At 44.9% G+C, this 23,660-nt stretch overlaps 1 protein-coding gene across 1 annotated transcript; it reads left to right on the top strand.

The window, feature by feature from the left end:
• Positions 1–7,369: 7,369 nt before the first annotated feature.
• HOATZ (HOATZ cilia and flagella associated protein) lies at positions 7,370–23,479 on the top strand. The gene is made up of 6 exons (XM_074976983.1): positions 7,370–7,575; positions 8,933–8,971; positions 10,024–10,094; positions 17,135–17,194; positions 20,148–20,200; positions 22,814–23,479. Exons 1-6 carry the CDS (start codon positions 7,404–7,406, stop codon positions 22,869–22,871), a joined length of 453 nt encoding a protein of 150 aa, XP_074833084.1. The 5' UTR covers positions 7,370–7,403; the 3' UTR covers positions 22,872–23,479.
• Positions 23,480–23,660: the final 181 nt, after the last annotated feature.

The following is a 23,660-nucleotide window of genomic DNA, read 5'->3' as shown; positions in this document are numbered from 1 at the left end:
TCCCTCTCACTCTCTCTCTCTCTCTCTCTCTAGCAAATCGGAAGGACAGAACGCCGAAGATCACAGAAGCGCCAAAGAACCTGCAGGAAGAGAGAAGAAAAGGCCAGTCAAAACCCACGCACGCCTTATGCACACAGCTCTCCCGAGACGAGAGATCGCCACGTACGCTCGCCCACCTAGGCTTTCCCCCACCCTGCCGGGGAGAAGGACCTCTCTGTAAGCAGGGATCAGAGTCCACTCCTTGCCAAGAGCTCCATTTGGCACCCAACGGAGGCTGAGCGACCACCCTTTAAGAAGGGCTGAGGTCGTGATGGCTTTCAGCTCAATGGGATTTAGCCTTCTCAACGCCCTGTGCCATTCACCTCTCCCCCTGCAAAGAGGGGGAAGGTTTCTTCTTTCTAGCCTCTCTTGGGCCGTTGGCACTTGCTGGGCAAAGACACCACCCTCTACTGAGGGAACGGGGGTCTCTCCTCTTCAGCGCTCTTGGCTCTGGCCCATGAACATGCCGCTCATTCCAGGACCACCCTGGCTTTCCTCCACCCCACATCTTTCGCCACAGCTCCCTTTTCCCTCCCCACAGGCAAAAGGACTGCCCTGTAACCAGGGTGCAAGGTCTTCTCCCTCTTATCCTTCAACTGCCACAGCCCTTTTTATGCCCGGGCACGAATGACGACCCGGCAAGCGGTCTCTCTGGCTTCACGCCGATGAGGACCTCGCCTCTCCCATTCACCGCTCCCTGTAAGAAGGGGGCAGGTGTCCTTTTTCTGCTTTCTCTGCGGCCGTTGGCACTCGCTGGGCAAAGACGCCACCCTCTACTGAGGGAACGGGGGTCTCTCCTTTTCAGCTTCCTTCACTCTGACCCCTTGCAATGACCCTTCTTTAAGGAGCACCCTGTAAGGAGGGTTTGGAGCTCCCGGGCCAGGCCGCCTCAGCCACAGCTGGCTTTCATGTGCCGGGCAAACTGACTGCCCTGTTACCAGGGCGCAAAGGCTTAGCCCTCTCCTCCTTCAGCTAGAACGGCCTTCGGGGGGCTGGATCCGAAGGACCACCCTCGCAAAAGCATCGAGCTGCTTCTCCCGCTCGTCCCCTACACTCATTGCTTTGTGGCTTTTTTGAGCTCTGAGATGAAATCTGCCTTGTGACCCATCAATTTTCTCTCCGCTTCACGCTAATCTGGTGCGGCCAAGGGGCGGCTGTAAGGGGATGGAGGAGGCCGTGAAAAATTCCACCCTTGTTTTCCACAAGGTCAAAAATTGCTCCCTAAAATCAGACCTCACAAAGTCGGGAAATGAACAGGTTAGGAGGGGGGCCCGCTCCACAGCCTCACTTCCAGGTCATCCCTCCTCGTTTCCTCTTGCTCTGCACCCGATTTACACTGCCCCAGCAGCTTCAGGTTTCAGCCCCGGCCTCCTTGTTGTTCTTGTGCGCAAGAGAGGCGCTGCTGGACGCAGAAGTCGTAGTTGTCTAGATGCGGAGAGCTCTGGCACTAGTGTCTGAATTCCAGGCCTTTGGTTTCCTTGCTGATGGTGACAGGCCATTCCTGTCTAGGGCTACGTTTGAAATCAGGGACCAGGTTGTCTGCTCTGCCAGGTGGCGCAGGTAGCTGTGCTGGTATTGCGGTCTTGCGCGTGGCTGCTCCTAACCCTATTAACAGGTCTGTGTCGCTAGGACGGGCTGTCCTTTTGGGTCAAGGTTAAGAGGCACCAAGCTGAAATGCTCCTGCTGGGGTAGGAAGGTAAGTCGGGAAGGCTGCTGCCGAGGCAGGGAGGGTTTCCTGGTCAAGGGAGACTCAGCAGCATTCCTCCCTGACCTGTTCATTGCCCCATCTTTTCGCATTGGCCACTTGCCCCCCACCTTCGCTCAAGGAGGACCATTTGGCTTCAGAAAGGGGGACCGCCCTGTACTCAGGGCTCAGGGCTCTTTCCTTTCTCTCCTCTCTGCATTGGCCCACTTCATGCCAAACTCACTTGCTGGGCAAAGACCCCACCCTCTACTGAGGGAATGCAGCTCTCCCCTTCTTTCGGGCCAATTTGCACGCCAATGGCAGAAGGACCATCCTGTAAGCAGGAGACGGTTTTCCTTCGCCACGCGTCTTGACCACAACTCACTTTGACACACCAGGCAAAACGACCGCCCTCTAGCAAGGGTGTAAGGTCCTATCTCCCTCAGCCTGGAGCTACGAGAGCCTCTTACTTGCCTCGGGACGACTAACCGCCCTTTCAGAGGGCTTCAGGCTCTCCTGCTGCTGGTCACGCTCAACCGCCCGACAGCCAGTTCCATCTGGATTGTCGGAGCTTGCAAGTGACATCTCCTTCGTGGCCTCGGTCTTTCTCGTCCGGGTCACAGCTATCCCGGAGTGGCGAAGGGGCGGCTGTAAGGGGATGGTGGAGGCCGTGAAAACTTCATCCCTTTGCTCAAAAAAGCCAACAAATTGCCAAAACCAACTCCCTCTAACTAGGGCGTGTGACTTTCCCACGCTCCCCTTTCAAAGCTAGTCATAGAAAACAGCCTCCGCACAGAGCTAAGGATTTCTCCTCCTGGCTCTCCTCTGACCGGGCCCTCCTCACTCACGCTCTCAGCCAACCCAAAGCCCCCCGTACTCTGCATCCACCTGGCCCTCGCTTCCGCTCCAAGCTCTCCTACCTTCTGCTACACGTTGCTGATGAAACCGCCGCCTTGGGGTAACTTCAACGAGGGGTGAGGGCTTTGCCTGTTTCATCTGAATTGACCTTGCAATGGTGGGGTCCGCCGAGCCCACGCTTCGCCTGACTCACCTCCCTCTCTCTCTCTCTGTCTCTCTCTCTCTAGCAAATCGGAAGGACAGAACGCCGAAGATCACAGAAGCGCCAAAGAACCTGCAGGAAGAGAGAAGAAAAGGCCAGTCAAAACCCACGCACGCCTTATGCACACAGCTCTCCCGAGACGAGAGATCGCCACGTACGCTCGCCCACCTAGGCTTTCCCCCACCCTGCCGGGGAGAAGGACCTCTCTGTAAGCAGGGATCAGAGTCCACTCCTTGCCAAGAGCTCCATTTGGCACCCAACGGAGGCTGAGCGACCACCCTTTAAGAAGGGCTGAGGTCGTGATGGCTTTCAGCTCAATGGGATTTAGCCTTCTCAACGCCCTGTGCCATTCACCTCTCCCCCTGCAAAGAGGGGGAAGGTTTCTTCTTTCTAGCCTCTCTTGGGCCGTTGGCACTTGCTGGGCAAAGACACCACCCTCTACTGAGGGAACGGGGGTCTCTCCTCTTCAGCGCTCTTGGCTCTGGCCCATGAACATGCCGCTCATTCCAGGACCACCCTGGCTTTCCTCCACCCCACATCTTTCGCCACAGCTCCCTTTTCCCTCCCCACAGGCAAAAGGACTGCCCTGTAACCAGGGTGCAAGGTCTTCTCCCTCTTATCCTTCAACTGCCACAGCCCTTTTTATGCCCGGGCACGAATGACGACCCGGCAAGCGGTCTCTCTGGCTTCACGCCGATGAGGACCTCGCCTCTCCCATTCACCGCTCCCTGTAAGAAGGGGGCAGGTGTCCTTTTTCTGCTTTCTCTGCGGCCGTTGGCACTCGCTGGGCAAAGACGCCACCCTCTACTGAGGGAACGGGGGTCTCTCCTTTTCAGCTTCCTTCACTCTGACCCCTTGCAATGACCCTTCTTTAAGGAGCACCCTGTAAGGAGGGTTTGGAGCTCCCGGGCCAGGCCGCCTCAGCCACAGCTGGCTTTCATGTGCCGGGCAAACTGACTGCCCTGTTACCAGGGCGCAAAGGCTTAGCCCTCTCCTCCTTCAGCTAGAACGGCCTTCGGGGGGCTGGATCCGAAGGACCACCCTCGCAAAAGCATCGAGCTGCTTCTCCTGCTCGTCCCCTACACTCATTGCTTTGTGGCTTTTTTGAGCTCTGAGATGAAATCTGCCTTGTGACCCATCAATTTTCTCTCCGCTTTACGCTAATCTGGTGCGGTCAAGGGGCGGCTGTAAGGGGATGGAGGAGGCCGTGAAAAATTCCACCCTTGTTTTCCACAAGGTCAAAAATTGCTCCCTAAAATCAGACCTCACAAAGTCGGGAAATGAACAGGTTAGGAGGGGGGCCCGCTCCACAGCCTCACTTCCAGGTCTAGAAAGGGGAACTGCCGTGTATGGCCCTTTTGAAATTTTCGCCAAGTGTAGATCTGCCTATAAGTGTGGAAGTGACCTTGAGAAGTCATTAAGAGAAGCCTCCTGTGTTTGCAGGACGAAGCACCGTCCTCTTCATTTTTTTTTTTCGCAGTACATTTTCCTTAGATCCCAAAATTGTCTGCTCCAGGACTGAGGTAACAACACTCAGGTTCCAAAGCTAATGCTGATATAACTGAATTATACCTCCTAGTTGCTCAACTCTTTTTTCTCTGTGTTTCCAGCAAATGAAAGGAGAGATCTGAAAATATGACAGAGAAGCATCAAAGAATTTGCAGGAAGAGAGAATAGTGTGATTAAGAACCATATAGACATTGAACAGAAGGCTCTCCCACTAGTTAGTGTTGTGACTCATAATTTTGCTGCGTTTCAGTTCCGTGTCTTTTTCTTGTTATTGAAAATAGGAAATGGAGACGGCTATATTAAAATGTGAATCCTCATCATTCCTCTTCGACGTTTTAGTTCTTGAACTTGTCTGGAACGCGACAGCTATCTTGAACTTCTATAATATGATGTGGAAGTTGAGGTGTTCAATACCTTTAAGAATGTGGTCTCATGTATCACATGGAATAAATTTTGCTTGTTTTTATATTTGGTATATATTGACTACTCATTGTGTTGGGCGAGCTTGATTCTGATTTTTTTATTGCTGTAGAAACAAGGTATTTGTAGTTAGGTTGAACCTCTCTAGTCTAGCATCCTATGGACCTGATCGATGCTGAATGAGAGACTTTGGTGAAACATGGGGTGTCAAAATTGTCTTGTAGCATTACTAATACTTCCACTGCTTTCTGCAATGTTCGACGACGTTTGGGGTAAATTAGAGGTAAATAACAGCAGCGAACACTGAAAGCCAGGACTGGTGGCTGGAAACAAACTTTATGGGACCCTGAGAAACCTGAAACATCCACAATAAATGGACATCCAGTTAATTAAAATCATGCTCTATAATGAATGTTCCTGGAAAGGAGAGTGCCAGACTCAAGAGGTTCAACCTGTAATACATATTTTTATGTGCATCATATTTCTTTTTCTTGGTTGTCTACTTTTCCCTTTGTGGTTTGTGAAGGAGTGTGTTTCATGTCCCTGTATCTTTGATCCTCTCTTTATTGTGCACAGTTAATAAGCCACAACTTTTAACAAACTGTAAATATCAACAACAGAATGTTCTAATGCAGGTGTTGCTTTATTTGAATGAGGCTGATATGAATTAAATTTTAAAACGCAATAAATAAATTGCTCTGTCAAGTACTGATGTGTTCCTGTACTGTGCTTTGCACTCTCATGGGCTATTTGCATTGTGTGCAGGATAAAATGACTGTGTTTGAGCCTCCAAGGACTGTGTGTGCTATGTGGAATAATCACTGCTTTCTTTGTTTAAAAGAGAGAGAGAGACAGAGAGAGAGAGAGAGAGAGAGAGAGGGAGAGGGAGGGAGGAGCTAATCCTGCAGGGGCTGCCAAGGTGGAGATTCTCAATTCGGGCAGGTACCAGCGCAAAAAAACCTTTAGAGTCATAATCTGGTCCTGGGAAAGTGTAATGGAGGACTCAAAAGATTGTGTGGTGCAATCTTTAAGAAGCCTGAGGGGGAAGCTGAGGCAGTTACCCTGCCATTGATGTGACCAGCTACAAGGGGGCACTTGGAGGTGAGAAGGGAATTGTGGCAAGCAGAACCAAAGTATTATTCTAATAGTTTTTATCACAATAATACCTGTCTTCCACTATACAGTAATGTGGCTTTTCATGCAGAGCACACTCCGAGCTGCATTCTCCAGTGCTTATTTAAGCAAAATTCCTGTTAATGCGAAAGAGACAGGGCTTGGCTCTTTTATCGCTTCAGAAAAACATCATACTTCACCTGAAAAATAGAGCTCTGTGTAACTAGAAAACATAGTACAATTCTATTTTGCAGAACGAAATGAGTGCTAGAGTTGTGAGGAAGTAGGTGTCTCATCTTGCCAAGGCTCTCATTTAGGGGTCTATGTCACCCTCAGGGTATGAAGAGGTCTTCCCAGGAGGTACATGAACTTATTTAGACATTTGTCTAGTTTTATAAAAGGCTTACATATTAAAAAAAAAAGTAGTGAAGCCAGTAGAAACTAAAATTTCTTACTGACATAACTTGTTTATAACGTTCTGCATACACAGAAATGTAAGTGTAATGTTTATCTTTCAAATTATTTATCATTAATTTTTCAGTAATGGTGTGCTGTTGCACTTTTGTATTTTGTCTGATTTTCTTAACAATTAGTTTTTAAGTGAGGTGAAACTTCAGGGTACACAAGACAAATGGGACTCCTGAAAGGCACACAGAAGACTAAAAAGGTTGAGAGCCACTGATGTAGATTACCTAACGGTAATTTGCTGGTTTAAAGGTGATTCCTGGAGTAACTGAAAGCTACCAGATGATGGTGCTTTAGCACGCTACTTGTGAGATAGTTTTAATTCAAGCAGCAAAAGTCTAATTGGGCCACATCACATTTGACAAAGAGCAAACCCCTCATAATGTTCCAGATCAGCAGTGGTATAATGGATACTCTGCATGACAGATATCCTAAAGGGTGCAATACCATCACCAAATGGCTACAAAAGACGAGGCAGCACTAGAGATCACCAAATGAAATTAAAAAGTAGTAGGTTTAAAAAAAAATAAAAGGACATTTTTCTTCATGCGGCACAAAGTTAACTTTGGAGCTCCTTGTCAGATGATGTTGTGAAGACCAGTACTTTATCAGGGTTCCAAAAAGAACTAGATAAATTCATGGAGGTTTGGTCCATCAATACTTATTCCCCAGGATGCATAGGAATGTTGTCCCTGGTCTCTGCTTGTCAGAGGCTGGACATGCATGACAGGAGGGGGTTCACTCAATGGTTATCTGTTCTATTCACTCCCTCTGGGACAACTGGCAGTGGCCTCTGTTGGAAAACAGGACACTGGGCTAGACGGGCCTCTGCTCTGACCCCACATGGCCGTCCTTACCCCTTCGCACTCGCTGCAGGCGTGAACAGGTGCAGGACAGGTGCTGCCCTGGGTGGATGGGGGACTCTGCCTGGCGCTTTGCCAGCGCTGGATCTACCCTGCCCAGCCCTTGCAAACCAACTGCTTCTTCAAAGCAGATGAAAACCAGGCCACAGTTCACAGCCTGCCTGCCCCGGGGGCAGTGACAGCCGCGCCTGCAGTGCTGCCTCGGTGAACAATCGCCCCCCCCCCTCCGCCCCGGCCGCTCTCGGGCTCCATGGAGACGGCGCCGGGCTCCGCGGCCTTGCTCGCGCCGGCCGGGCTGCTGGTCTTCGCCGGCTCCGCCGAGCGCGACGTGGCCTTCGCCAAGGCCTTCTGGAACTCGGTGACCCTGCAGCCCCCGCTGGAGTCCCGCCTGGGCCCCGGCGGGCCGCGGCCTCGAGAGACCCGTGAGCGGCCCCGCAGCGCCCCTCCGCCCCCTTCCGCAACGGCGGGAGGCCCTCATCGCCCCTTCCCCCATCTTCACAGCACCGGGGGAGGCCCCGCATCGCCCCACCAGCGCCTTTTCACCCCCCCACAGCACCGGGGGAGCCCCCGCATCGCCCCACCAGCGCCTATTCACCCCCCCCCCACAGCACCGGGGGAGCCCCCGCATCGCCCCAGCGGCGCCTTTTCACCCACCCCCAGCACCGGGGGAGCCCCCGCATCGCCCCACCAGCGCCTATTCACCCCCCCCCCACAGCACCGGGGGAGCCCCCGCATCGCCCCAGCGGCGCCTTTTCACCCCCCCACAGCACCGGGGGAGCCCCCGCATCGCCCCACCAGCGCCTTTTCACCCCCCCCCCACAGCACCGGGGGAGCCCCCGCGTCGCCCCAGCAGCGCCTTTTCACCCTCCCACAGCACCGGGGGAGCCCCCGCGTCGCCCCAGCAGCGCCTTTTCACCCCCCCACAGCACCGGGGGAGCCCCCGCATCGCCCCAGCAGCGCCTATTCACCCCCCCACAGCACCGGGGGAGCCCCCGCATCGCCCCAGCGGCGCCTTTTCACCCCCCCACAGCACTGGGGGAGCCCCCGCATCGCCCCAGCGGCGCCTATTCACCCCCCCACAGCACTGGGGGAGCCCCCGCATCGCCCCACCAGCGCCTATTCACCCCCCCACAGCACCGGGGGAGCCCCCGCATCGCCCCAGCAGCGCCTATTCACCCCCCCACAGCACCGGGGGAGCCCCCGCATCGCCCCAGCAGCGCCTATTCACCCCCCCACAGCACTGGGGGAGCCCCCGCATCGCCCCACCAGCGCCTTTTCACCCCCCCACAGCACTGGGGGAGTCCCCGCATCGCCCCAGCAGCGCCTATTCACCCCACTCCCACAGCACCGGGGGGGGCCCCCGCGTCGCCCCAGCAGTGCCTATTCACCCCACTCCCACAGCACTGGGGGAGCCCCTGCGTCGCCCCTTCTTCCCACCCCTCAGTGCTGGAGGGAGTCCTTTGCATTGACCTTCTCCCTCCCTCAGCCCCCTGCAACCCTTCCCCATCATTCCTTCTCCATCTCCCGCTTTCCCCTTCTGCCCCCCTCAGCACCGGGGGAGCCACCGGCATCCCACCTTCAGCCTCCCCCAGTGCTGGGGGGAGCCTTCTGCACCTTCTGATTGCCTTGAACGAAACTGAACCAAGCTGGGTTACACTGAAATCAGTGTCTATAGGACCTTTCACTTAATTGGTTTAAAATCTCCCCATACATAAGCCATCTAGTTCAGTGTGTAGGCAAGACAGAAATGATTTTTTTCGTATGTGGTTTATATTTTAGAGAGAAATACTGCTTTCCATCTTCCTCCAGGCAATAACAGTGAGTATAAAGTACTAATTGCTCTTGTGTTACCGAACCCTTGCTGCCTTAACTTTTGGTTTTGTTTTGTTTTGTTTTCTTTTGTGAGGAGTTTAGCCAGGAGACTACCCTTTTCCCATTAATGGTAAGAGTAAAATGATCCAGTGTTTTGAGTGTTATTCTCGGACTGCAAAAACTTGAGTTCAGTTTCTTACTCTGCCACAGACATCCTTTGTGACCTTGGGCAAGTCATCATGTCTCACTTTGTCTTAGTTTCTCATCTGTAACCTGGGGATAATACCAGTGCCATGCCTTATAAGTCTGTTGAGAGGATACTATGTTAAGGACCATGAGATGCTCAGATAATAGGGGCCAGATATCTATTCCAGTTGTCTTATAAAGACCCCAGTAGCCAGGCATTATGATTAGATCCTGTGAACACTTTTACAACTTTACAGGTGCAAGTAATTGGGGTGAAAGCAATGGGGCCTCTTGTGTGTTTAAAGGTGAGCTTCTGCTTGTTTCAGGATTGTAGTCATAAGCCTCATTTCAAAAAGGTACGCTCATTGACTTGACATAAGCACTTGCTTAACTGCCTGTCTGTATAGGAGCTTATGTTAGGATTTATTTCTCCAACTCGAGTTGCAAAACATGAAAGCAGAGGAAACTTACCAAGCTTGGAAATTAGTTCATCATTCTTCAATGTTGTCTGTTCCTCTCATTGTTATTGGTCACCATGCATTCCTTTAATAATGCTGTAATCAAGTCGAGGCTCAGATTTCCTTTCCGCATGCCATTTATATCGGTCTTAGTATAACCCACGCACCTAAGTGTGGTTAACTGTCCCAAGTAGTGGTACCTAGACCATTTCACAGAGAAAGAATAAGTGTCCTGTGCAGCCTGAGCTAAGAGCCAGCTGACCTTTAGTTCAAGCTGTAGCAGTATCTGCACTGAGGTCCTTGGTTTGAGTCTGCTTGCGGGCAGTTACACTAGTCCTACCTATTCTGGATCATAATTCAAAAGCTTGTCTAGCACTAACTTTCTATGTAGACTTTGACTTTTATTTTATTTAGCTAGTGAACAGCGGATCCTGGAAGCTCACAAAGCTCAGAAAACTGAGGAAAAAGAAAAATATCTTCAGAAGGTAAGATGTATTGACTAAAAGATTCTGCTATGCAGTTGGTGCAGAATTCTTTAATTTAATTTAATGTGTCTTACATAAGGAGATTATGCAATTTCCGTAACTGGAGATTTTTTTAAAAGTAGTTTAGATAGACACCTTTCAGGGATAGTTTAGATAAAGGTCCTTGAATTCAGGGAACTGGATGAGATGCCCTCTCAAGGTCTCTTTGGCTACAAGTGCACAGCACCCTAAAGTCAAAATATGCTATTTTGAGGCATCCCTTACTCCTCCTGTAACAAGAAGTACAGGGATGTTAAAATAGCACACTCATTATTTCAAAAAATATTTTGAAATAATGGATGCATTTCAAAGACACAGAGTAGCTATTTTGGGATACCATGGTATCCTGAAATAGCTCTCCCATGTAGACATAGCCTTTCAGTCCTCTGATCATGTGAAAGAAACTCCATGACATCCTAAAGAACAATTTCCCTTTCTGTATATGTTGGGACACAAAGTTGCTCATTTACATTAGAATCTAGATTGATATTACTTGAGGTCCGTTTGGAGCCATGAAACAACACCTTTTTATTAGTGCCACTTTCAAGGGCTTTTAATCTGGTTATTTCATTAATGAAGGAACTGGGATAATGAAATTGCACTTGAAAATCTGGAGGATAGCTAGTATTTTTATTGAAACATTACAAATAGTGAAGGAACTCTAAAGAGCAGAAAGTGTGAGTCACTCTCAGAATGAAAAAAGTGCTAATTATGCTGCTGCAGCAAAACTATAGTGACAGTGAGGACTGACTAGGTTTTCTGTAATGTTAACACCAAACATTTAACTCATTTGTCTGAAGTCAAGTTAAGAAAAAAACATGAATTGCAAAGTTGGAATGCATTATAAACTTATTAATATATTTATATTAAATTAATTAATATATTAATTTATGAAAATTGTTACATGTTTGCTTAAACAGGCTTTTTGTGATTGATTTTTAAAAGAACATTTTTGTTGGCAAGCTGATAATAGCATATTTCTGGGACATGCAAAGGGTTCTGCAACTGAAAACAAATAGATTATATCGACTATTCTGTAAATAATATACAGATTCTGTAAAATTCTGTAAAAAACACGAAAGTAATCAAGATACTGACTATTAAGACAACACTAACACATAATGGTGAATCTTTGGACTTGGTTGCTTAGTGCAAGGGGTAAAAGATGAGCTTAAGCAGCAAACTGGGGATTCCTTTTGCACAGAGAAATATCCAGGTGGTAAAACATCACATGTTCCACCCTCTATTCCCTCTTCTCCTTACCTATGTGCCCTGCCTACCTGACATTCCTTGCAGAAACAGGTCATGCCCAACCTCTGGTATTTAGAGTAATATCAAGGCTGCTTTAAGCTGTTCTGGAGAATGGAGTTGGGTGTGTGATGCCCCAATATCAGGTGAGTGGAAAGGTGGCATATTGTTGCTTTTGCTCCCCTCTCACCCACCCACGCTCTGATTGATTTAAGAATCTGGGTAGCCCTCAGTGTTTACAGAGAAGTAACCCTGGCAACTATTTTTAAAGGGCAAAAATTATTGCACACACTCATGCATCTGGTGAAGTGGGTCTTTGCTCCCAAAAGCTTATGCTCCAAAATATCTATTAGTCTATCAGGTGCCGCAGCTCTTCTTGTTGCTTTTGAAGGTACAGACTAACTCGGCTACCCATCTGACACTTTCAGATGTAAATTCCAAGCATACTAATGTTTGAGTGCAGGTTTAAGTGTGGGGTTTGCTTCTTGTTTCTCTTTGTTAGTTATGGAGCATGATGATTTAACAATCTTCTATACTGGGTTTTTTCAGTTTCATTTAAGGTTGGAGTGTGCTTGTTGCATCTGTGAGTATAGGAATATAGGAACTGACAGGCTGGGTCTGATCATTGGTCTACTTACTTCCTTATCCTGTCTTTGGTGATAACCAGTACTAGATGCACCATCAGAGGAAAATCAGAAAATTCCATGGTAGATGATTATGTAATATTTTTTCTTGTTTATTTTCCATACAGATGGCAAATTGGCACTGCATATGCTCACTATATGGGTCCAATTAATAGAAATCTAGAAAAAAGTAAATAACATGCAATATTGTGATGAGGTTGATAGCCTTACTCTGTAATTATGGTATATTTTCCTCATTTTACAAAAGTGAGGAAAGGGGGCGTTTGAAAAGCTTATAGTTTTGGCCTGGGAAGCAGGCCAGATGAAAGCTAGGTGAGTAAAGGTGCTGAGATCTGCAGCTCTTTCTTGCAACTCAGCATTCTTTCTCTTTCCAGTTAATAACTCTGCAATGCATTTAATGTGTTGGCACCCATTAGGCTTATGTTTTGGCAATTGGATTAACAGGGCAGTAGTCAGTGATTATTCAGTTGTTTTTTAAAAATTCTGCAACTATATGAAATCAGAGTTGTGCAGCTTTGCACATCCTGCAGTTGTAGATGCAGCTGAGAAATGTTGAGCAAATTAAACAAGCCCCCAATAAATCAAGAGATATGATAGCTAACGAATTGAACTTAAAATGGCTAACATTTAAATTATTAGACAAAGGTAATTTTTCCTTTCAAGTCCACCTAGTAGAACTTGCATTGTAAATCATGTTCTTTCTGTATGGAGAGGCATCCCATTGGAAGAATAAAATATGGAAGGTGGCACTGGAAAGGACAAGGCCTTCCCCTTAGCAACTCTCTTTTATCAGAAACTTTCCTATTATCTCTTTCTTCAAGTTTTTTAGGGTCCCTGTATTATTTTCAGGGATTGTATGCAATCACGGAAGGGGGACAGTCAGTGGATGGCCAGTTGAGAATTCAGTTACAGAGGAAAGAGATTTCTGTTAGCGTTTTTGCCATTTCTGTGGATGCCTTACTTTTCCTTCCTCCTGACTGGAAAAATGGAAGTTTGCTTAACACGGGAGGGGAATGAGGAGAATGCTATGGGGCTGAGGGAACTGTGGGATAAGTTCCCACGTTGCACTACGGCAACAGTTGATGTTTGCCAATTGAGTGTGGCAGCAATAGGTCGACTTTGTGAGGAGCATGTGGGGAGGTGAGGATAGTCAAAATTGAATTTATAAATTCCAGAGTTACAAAATCCATGTTTGTAAATTTGATTTTATCTCATAGTATAGACACAGCCTGAGTTTGTGCTGTAGGTCTGCAGGTTACCATTGCATACTTAGTGCTGTAGATTATTGGTTCTCAGCCAGGGTACGTGTACCCCTGGGGGCATTCACAGCTCTTCCAGAGTGTACATTAACTCAGTGTTTCTCAACCCTTTTTTATAGATAAAAATATTGGACTTATTTTATGTTCATTTTTTTTTAATTTATCCTTTTTGTACAATCATAAGTATGATGTCAAATTTTTTGCCTGTAGGTAATTTCTGCTAACCAACCAGTTATAAGTTGTTTAAACAAATGTATTGCAATGGTAGAGAAAGTGTTGTGGATGAAAATTGTAGGTACAAGGGTACAGAAAAAGCTTTTTTAAAAAGGGATACTTTATTAAAAAAAAAGGTTGAGAAACACTGCTGTAGATCATATAAGAATTTATTATTTATTCAGCTAAAGTACAGAGCAGCTGGGCTAGCTTGACACAGTGAAGATCAGTAACAGAGAGGTAGCCGCGTTAGTCTGTAGTCTAACAAAACAAAACAGCAGTACTGCAGCACTTTAAAGACTAACAAAATGATTTATTTGGTGATGAGTTTTCATGGGACAGACCCACTTCATCAGATCAATAGCATTTTCAGTACAGACTGACATCTATAAATACAGAGGTCTGAAAGAAATTGCAATAAAAACTGACAAATCAAGTACATAGGACTGAAGGAGTGGGGACGGGTGGGGGATGTTAAATGTCTTGCCTGAGGTAATTACGAGCATCAAAGGAAGGGAAGGAGTCCTTGTAATGCGTGAGGTAATTGTTGTCGTTGTTCATACATTGAAGATCAGTTGAGGGACTGGGAGATATTTTCACGAACTGGAATTAATGAAGAGTCAGGATCTGGCCCACCTTCCAGATGTGTTATTGATTGATTAGGCAGTCAGATCTAGGCCTGGTCGTGACAAGATCCAGAGGTGCGGCATATATGAGATTACAAGGAGAGCCAAGGTTCCCTAGTTATCATATGGATCATCTAAAATACAAAAGCAAAGGAGAAGCTTCAGCATTGCAAGGTGGGATGGGGGAGTGTGTTTGGGGCAGCCACTACCCACCACGTTTGCTTTTATACCCTCATCTACCTTTTCTATCAGAACTGAACTCTCTTTCTACCCCTTTCATGGTGGGCCATTACGCTTTGTCCCAGCAGGTGCAAGAGCAAGCCAGCTTGAGTCACGCATGTTTTTAGTATTGTCTTTGTTCATCAAGCTACCTGTTGGGGAAAGGGAATTGAACTCAACTACCATCTGGGCTTTCTTTTCACCTTCCCTGGCTGCTGTATAAGAATACAATCCCTCCTTTGTGTGTGCATACTGAGAAAGAGTTCTCTCTCTCTTTTTAACAGCCTAACATATTTTGCTTTCCTTTCTTTAAAGACAAACAAATAGTAAAATGTGACTTCAGATTTCAGAATAATGTATAGGTGTTAGATTAGGACATCTCTTGCCCCAAATGGATTAATTTTAGTACTGGATTTCTTCTTACCTGCTGTATTTTTACAAAGAGCAGTTATGTAAATCAATGGTAACATATTTGGCTAGATTTAAAGTTACTTCAAATTTGAAGTGGTTTGTTGAACAAATGACTTTATTTAAGGGCTGGAAATTACATAAGCAGAAAGCTCAGCTTGTTCGGAGGAAGTTGTGGTCAGACAAAAGAATCTGAGCTGCCTTCCCAAGTTTTCATTAGGCCACTGGGTATTAGTATTCTGGCAGATGCTATGGATCTGTCTTCATTGCACAGTTAATTCTGGCTTTGGCTTGGCTGTTGCTCCGTAACCCCAACTGGCCACAGACAAACAACCATCTTGCCCAAGTTTAGAGGTGCTTTAAACCCAAGGTAGCTGGCCCAAGGATCTGTGGGCTGAAGCCCACAGGCTGCTCTCACTTGAGCTGGTGACCAACCCATTGCAGTAGGGTCCAAGACTAAAGCACTCCTGTTGATAGTACTCTCGTATTTTCCCACAATTCCCCGCATGTGCCCAGAATAACAGACGTTCTAATACACCTAGCTGAGAAAAATCGGAGTGGCTTAGCTCACTGCAACACAAAGAACCATAGGTATGTCCCCAGAAATCAACCCTGACTTTTAGATGCAGAAAAATAGTTGTTGTGGCATGGATGGACCATGAAGGTTTGTTGGAGGGGACTCAGAAACAAAAAGGTAGAGAATGCCTGTCCTAATGATTCCTTAAAGAATTTTGGGTATCCTCTTCCCTCTCTTGGCATAAATCGCTTGGATAGTTTTCATTCCGCTGTTATAAGTGCTATTATATTCCTGTGTTTAAACCCTAAATCAACACTGAGCATCTTGGTACCACTGGTTAAACATTTCCAGTGTTGCTGATTCTTGTTTCACCTTACTCTGCACCAATAGGTAGATCTTTTTTTTTTCCTGAAAAATATCTTGCCCTATCTTACATTAACTGCTTGGGTAGCAGAGAACAGATTTCTGACTTATAGAATTTTTCAGAACATTTAATATGCTTTTTACCCAGCTTAAACAGTTCCTACCCACTTCCCAGCTTAAAAGTCTGTTTTTCCATTCCAGCAAGAAAAAGTCCAAAAACATTTGACTGTTGCATGTCAGAAATATTTTGATTGATTAGACACAGTAGATGAAATGTGGGTCTGTTTAATATTTAGATATTTCAAAACCATGTGAATCTGAGTTTCATTAATGAAAGAAACAAGGAGTAACATGGACATTGAGTAAAAGGGTTTTCAAATCAATATTCACTTCCTTAGTTTTGTGCACATTGGGCTTTAAGGTAACGTAAAAGTAGTTATGAAGGGAGAACTCTTTGGTGTTCGTCACATTCTGCAATATGTTCTTCTTTGGCATCAGTGGTGGAGATTTCCCAGAATACTTACTGGAATGTCTGTTTCATAACAAACGGCTAGGAATTTTTCAGAACATTTAGTATGCTTTTTACCCAGCTTAAACAGTTCCTACCCACTTCCCAGTTTAAAAGTCTGTTTTTCCATTCCAGCAAGAAAAAGTCCAAAAACATTTGACTGTTGCATGTCAGAAATATTTTGATTAATATGGGTGCCTGGAAACCCAAGTACTACGCTGATCTGAATAGAAATTTCATGAAATGGTGCATCATGAAATTTCTGTATTTCTGCTGCTGATATTTTAGAGAGAGAATGGTTGTAAAAAGTTGTGGCACATGAACTTAACTTTTTAAAGTTCAGAAGTACTAAGACTGTTTGTTAAAAATGTGCACAAAGTGTTGCATGTTTCATTAGCCCAGATGAAATCATGAGCCTATGGAAGTCACTGGGAGACATACTTGACATCAGTAGAGCCGGGATTTCACCCTCTGACTTTTTAAAACACTTCCTTAGAATGGGAGAGAATTCTTTACACCAAAGAAGTATTGTCACAATGAAATGTGTCTTCTGCCTTGGATGTGACTCTGTCATGACATCTCTCAAGCTAAACAGGTTTGGTGTTGATTATTTTGGACGGGAGTCTGAAATAATCCTTATTTTGCAATCTTAAGGAAGCAAAGGGAGTATTGTTTGCTAAGTTTTGTTTGTAAATGTGTTTACTTGGACATTTGGAGTGACTCATCCTTGTTCAAGACACAAACTGTTTTCTTCAGATATCCCTGCGTAATTCTGGGAGCAGAAAGTCTAATCTCAAAACACTGAATTTTCTGGATCATGGGAAAATGCTATTAAATAACTGCTGAATGGATAAAGTATCTCTTAAGTACTCGTTACATATTTATTCTAGCTTTCTGCTCCAACGAGAAATCAAAGGTTTAGGATGACACTATGAGATGCAGATGAATTTAAATTAATTTTTCTGGACTAAAAACAGTAAATATGTTTTCTCACAGGCCAAGAGGAGGGATGAAATACTTGCTTTACTGAGGAAACAAAGAGAAGAGAGGATTGCAGTAAGGATAGTTATTTTTTAAATTAATCTCTAACATGTTTATCTCAAGAGCAGTTCTTCCTTGGCAGTTCTTACAAGACAACACATACCAGCAAACAATATACTATGGTGACTGGATACTGATGCTGATATAGTTGAAGATTATCTACTCTGATAATTATCTGAGGAGTAGTCGAGTGAGTCTGTATCTTCAAAAACAACAAGAAGTCCCATGGCGCCTTATAGACTAACAGGATTTCTTGTTATTTTTACTCTGATAATCCTCTTGGGAAACAGATAAACTTTTGTGTGGATTTAATGAGCGTTGGGGAAATTAAGTAAAATATGTCCCCTTCCCCTTATTATCTAAAAGACAGTGGGAAAAGGAAATTTGTACGGCACAAAAAAGTGGTCATGGGGTTAATTGGCCAGATCATGGGGCTGGGTTATTTTTTGTAAGAGTGTGCTTCGTCTACCCAGGAGCTCAAATTGTAGCCAGATACTGTTTAGAAGCATCATGATAATAGAGGAAGCTTGGGAGGAAATTAAATGTGGCTTTGCAAGCTAGCTCAGGAAGGATATTTCATGCAGTAGAGTAGGGATATAAAAATCCTGTTGATTTGGGTAACTGACAAATGATAGGTTTAGCTGGTTAAGTAATTAAAAGTGGGGTGGCTGTACCAGCCTTCCCAGCCTCCCTCCTGCCTGCGGTGTGCGAAGGATCAGGGCTACTCTGGCCAGGCTGGAACACTGTGGGCAGGGGCACAGCCAGAGCAACCCCAGTCCCTGGCATTCTGTGGGTGGGGCACTCCAGCCCAGCTGGAGCATCCCCGGTCTGCGATGGGGGGACTGCTCCACCACTGTGGATTGGGACTGATCCAGCAAGGCTGGAGTGCCCCTCCCTGCACCAGCTCTAGCCACTTCCAATTAACCAGTTAACCATTAACATCCCTACATTAGGAGCAGTATGGAAGAAGCTGTGGAGATGCTTCTGAGGGAAGCAGATGGCATTAAGGCTCACAGTGCTGACAGGGAGGCGACAGGGAAAGAAGCTAGGAAGGGTAAGTGATAGGCTGACGGGGCTTGGAAAAGAGCTTGTATTTGGAAGGCAGAATCCAAGGGAGAGACTTGTGAAGCGGATGGAAATTGTCAAGTCCGTGAGTGAGGAAAATCATCTTGGCACCTGTGTTTTGTTTTAGTCGTTTGGCTCCTAATAATGGAACTGACATTTAATGTAAAACTAAGATAAAATACAAAGTTAAACTTAAAAAGGCATCAGTAAAAGAAATAACACGAGTTATTTTTAATACAAAGCACATTTCACAGAAGTTTTTGATTTTCTCAGTTAAGTCAGCTAGATGACTCTTTATAGCCTTTCAATTTTATTTTTAATTAACGTTATTTTTCATTATCTGTTCGCTTTCCCATTATAACACCCTATTATCAGAGATTTATACAGGAACTGTAAAACTGACTATAGCTTTGGCATGTTATCCCACTACGATCCTTTTTATAAATCAGCTTTTTAGAGGTGGGAAATACGTCCAGCTTTGTTTGTTACAAGTAGCATAAACTAGATTTATTGGTTTGGAAAACTTTTGTATGGATTAGCTAGATATTTAAGAGAAACAGAAGGAACTCGAAAATGAGTGTTTTCTGTATGACTACGAGGCGGTCTCTTCCTACAGTGCCAATTGACCAGGTGAAAAGTAGAGATGTATGAGTTCAGAAGTCATATAAGACCAAAATTGCTCCTGGGGAAGAGGTATGCATCCTGATTGTTAAAGGGAGTGACACATTGTAGTAGAGAGGAACAAAACTGCAGATGTTAAAGAGATAAATGTAGTGGTTTAATGTAACAAAACAGTGACTTGGAAAGCAAGCTATCATAGAATCTAATATATATTTGGGAAAGTTTGTCTGTTGAAGAACTCCTCTGAAATGTGAAGAGTTAGGACTACCAAATGCCGTATGTAGGTTCCTCTTATCATATCATAAAGCAAGGTAAGGGGTCGGTTGTGCCAGGAAAATGGGATTGCTTCTCAGGCCCATATAGAAAAGAGGCAGAATCAGCGCTCTTTAGGGAGGGCAAGGGGGCAGGCGTGGCTGAAGCTCCTCTCTCCCCAGTTCATAGAGGAACATTGCTGGCTGCTCCCCTTCATCCCGGAGTGTAGGAGAAGTGCACAATTCGCTGCATTCCTCAGTCTTGTTGAGGAGTGCAGGGGGCAGACAAACCTGCCGCAGCAGCCATGGAAAGGCATTTCTCTCATGGCCTCAAGCTGCTGCAGTGAAAGAGGGTTGGGGTAGTCCTCTCTTCCTGGGGCACCCTGCATACTGAATCCTTCATCTCCAGCCCCACCCAGACCAATGACTTAAGTGAAGCATGTACATTTTCATTTTATTTTCAAAAATACAAAAATTCATTGAGTTAAGGACCTAAGCAACACCTAGTAAATCTTCCAGTGCTTTTGTAGATGAAATCTTCATCTTTGGAATAAAATGGACTTCAGAGCCAAAGTGAAGCATTTTTGTCTTCCTTCACTTACTTCATTTATTTCAGGATGGTAAAATGGTTCAATGTACATACTTCCTTTTCACAAAGTTCGTCAAGATCCAGAATAACTCAAATATGTTAAACAAGATTATTTCTAAATTCTGTCTGTTCAAACTAAACTTGGTACTGGAACTGATCACAATGATATTTCATACCTTTCAGAGTAGAATTGCTACACGTATCTAGCAGAAGGTGGCTTAGTGAGGATCTCTTCACCTGTGGCTTTTTGGTTTGTTTTAGATGAATAAATTCTATATTCTAGAATATTCAGACAAGCTATTGCATTAAATTGCAAAAGTATCTGATCTGCCTGTTGATAGTATATTTCTGTGATTACTGATTCTGAAAGGCTGCTCTTAAACAATCTAAATTTAGAATGAATGAAAACAAATTCTAAATAATATCTTTCTTTACTTTTTAGAAAGAACAGATTTCTTATCTGCATAAACCAAAGACCAAAAAACATCAAGTAAGGTAACGTAAATGCTCTGTCCCAACAATATTGGCTATGTTTAGTCTGTTGCCATTATAAAGTCCTGTTTTTATGGGTTGATCACTCTGCCACAGAAATGTTCCCTGGATCGTAATGTTTTCCAATCCTTTTTGACTGTTTTGAAAAAAAAGATAATCAGGTTTGCCTTAAACACTTACCCATTATGACATGCTTGAGAGAATCAGAGGTTAATGGAAAGCTCTTTAAATTGTCCAAATTTATCCTCTCTTAGCCAATGCATGATTGTTCGTTCTTTCTTCAGCCTAGTCTTACTATATATTTTAGAAATGTCTACCTGTCTGTTCATCTGTGAGTCCATTTGTTCAAGAGCTCCTCTTAAACTGTTAGAGCTCGGACCACCATATTTGGTCTGCAGCTTCCTTTTTTCATAGGGTCTAGCAAGGTTAGGGTTTGGTTGCTCCAGAACAATGGGGTGAGCCTGGAATCTGATCATTTCCCATTAAATGCAAAGGGCAAGGGAGGGGCTGAGAATAGGGACGGTTATGCTCCACAATGATCACAGGGGACAATTATACTGCAGAGTGATTACAAGAGGCAGCCGCACCTGTTAGTGACCACCTGGGGTCAGGGCTCTTTATGGGTACATCTTCACTTTGGAGAAGAGGGACATTGCTGCATACGGTCGGGATGTGCTAAATCGAACTCAGAGGGCACCCACTTCAGTGCTGATACTTGGGCTCCTTGTGAGGAATAAGGGAAGTTGTTGTAAGCCTTTGTGCCCATCAGTCTCCCTCAGTAGAGACCACATGGAAACTCAAGTTAAGGTGTGCATCTGACAGAATGGGTCTTTGCCCACGGATGTTTATGCTCCAATATATCTGTTAGTCTATCAGGCGCCACAGGACCTCTCGTTGAGTTAAGGTACGTTGACTCCAGCTACGTAATTAATGTAGTAGGAATTGCATATCTTAATTCAACCTTCCCTTCTAGGATAGGCCTGGCCTGTGTTGCAGGCCACAAGCCACAGATAAGCAAACTCAGCCAGAGTGGAAGCTCTAGATCAGGGCTTGGAAATAAGTGGCCCACAGACCAGACGTGGTTTGCCATGGTTAGCTACTGGTGGGCTGCCATGTGCTTTTCTGTACCTGAGTGTCAGCAGATCCATCCTGTGGCAGCTCCCATTGACCACATTTTGCCTTTTCAGACCAGTGGAAGCTGCAAGAAGCGATGGCCCAGTCCACACCACTTCCTGCAGCTCCCATTGGCTAGGAATGAGAGCAGTGAGAAGCCATGCCTGTGGATGCTCAGGTAAATAAAGCCTATGGTGTCCTGAGAGGGGTTAACCCTGGTGAACTGCATCCAGCCCATGGCCGTATATTGCCCAGCCCTGCTCTAGATTGATGTATGTCATTAGACGATCTGTATTTTTAAGTCTTGTACTGCTGGTCACTGTAAAGTGATCAATGACCATATCCATTTCACTAATACAGTGTAAAAACATATCTCTTTTTTATTGACTGAAATGCTTCCTTTTTCCAGTGGCAGCTCAGATGGACTGTTGGGAAACAATATATTGTTTCCAGGGAGCCATGCAATGTCTAAATCTTATTCATCTTCCTTGGACAGAGTTTACGCTTTTTGAAGTGTCTTTCTGCCTTTTTGATATCCCGACTGAATGTGCTTTCTCCCACTCTGTCCCCATGCTGACCTTCTGAGCTTCCATGAATCTGTCTATTTATGTAACTCTTCACCTTCCAAATGTTTAAAAGTAGAAATAACAATGTCTCTCTTCCTTCCAGCCTGTAGAGGAAATAGTTTAAATATTTCTTTGTGGGTTTTGTTTTCCTCCCATAGTTTTGCTTAAAAAAGAGCTTGTAAGTACTTAAGTTGTACTGCCCAACTGTACTGTTTTAACTATAGCAGTAAAAGCCTCTCCATGTGGGTGCTATTTTACTTATATAAAGTTGCTTATTGCTTAGTACCATACTGCAAGGAGAATAAGCTGTGCTACTATAAGGCAGCCTTATCCTAGCGTAACTGCCTCCAAACTAAGATTGCTCTAATCTCTGATTATTTCAGTTAAAAAAAAAACCCTCACCCTTAGCCAACATATTTGTACAAAATATGTGTATGTAAGCCAAGTCAGAGAGGAAACTCAATGTAGTGTGGCCCATGATCATTCTCTCTTGCATGACCTATTAAGGCTGGACCCTACATAACCTTGGTCCTATCGCTGTGAAAGTTCTGCCTACCACATTCATGAGCCTCCCCATTCATCAGCTGTTTCATGGTTCCAGTGAGGTGTGGATGTGATGGTGAGTCACATATGCAACTCTCTCTCTGTTTTGTGGGCTGCGTGCACACTGTGTACATACTACTGGAGGATGTCACATGGGTCACAGCTGTGTGCTGAGTGAGAACCACTGTCTCGAGCTTGTCAAAATATCTGAAGCTGAAAATGTTTTGAACTAAAAAAAACCTGAATATTGGAAGCTTTCACTTTACAAAACTGGATAAAGAGGCAAAACGTGGTGGTGGTCTCAAGCAGTCAGCATAAAAACTGCAACTAACCTATAGGAACTATATCATCCATGTGTTTACTGCAGATGACCTAGCTCTGTTATTTCCAACAGGGAAGAGATATCCTATTCTGACACTGAGGATCAAGAAACTGTAAAAGCTCTTGAATAGTTTGGTTAAGTGGTCTGACTTTGAGATTAAAGCCTTCACTTCAGAATTTTTCTGCTAACAAGGCTATTCTGTTTTGGAACTTGAGCCACATATGTTCCTGCTTTGATTACATTTCTAGTTCTTCCTATTGAGACATGGAATACTCTGCCCAAAGCTCTGGGTGGACTTGAAGGAGCATGTCTTCAATCCAGCTGTAAATTTCTTTGTATGGTTAAAATCAAAGCATTAAATGTTTAATCCCAATAAAATATTTGTCTTTAAAAATTCATTTATTTAATTTGGAAATTAATTGTGCTTCGTCCATTTATGACATCGTGATTTTACATGTTTTTTGGACTGGTCACATGTTTTCATGCTCCCACCAAACTAAACACAATGAAAACTGTGTGTGTGATAAAACAGTGGGGCTGCATAGGGTAGTTATATGTGATAGTACGATAATGTTTTACTGGCCTTGTTATCATAGAGACATTATGTCTGTCTTTAAGGCTTCTTAGCTGTCCTAATCATATGAAAATATGATCCTTACTAAGCTTTGTTCCCAATAATGCAGAACTAGGTTCTAATAGAATTTAATGCATGAATTCAGTGAGAGTGTGAACCCCTGTTACACTAGTTTGAATTCTTCTCTTCTATGACAGTGCAAAACATCTCTGAATTTTCTCCTACTCTGCTGCATTGCTTCTTTTGGTAGCTGAGACTAACATGCAGCAAGACAAATTCACAAAGGGCTTGGTTCCCTCCTTTGGTTTCATTGTGCAGGAAATTCAAGTGCTACTTGCAATAAGA

The sequence above is a fragment of the Carettochelys insculpta genome, chromosome 25, assembly GCF_033958435.1.
Source record: "Carettochelys insculpta isolate YL-2023 chromosome 25, ASM3395843v1, whole genome shotgun sequence".
NCBI classification, from domain to species: Eukaryota; Metazoa; Chordata; order Testudines; family Carettochelyidae; genus Carettochelys; species Carettochelys insculpta.
Note: the sequence above shows the minus strand (reverse complement) of the source record. Positions and strands in the feature narration are given on the sequence as shown.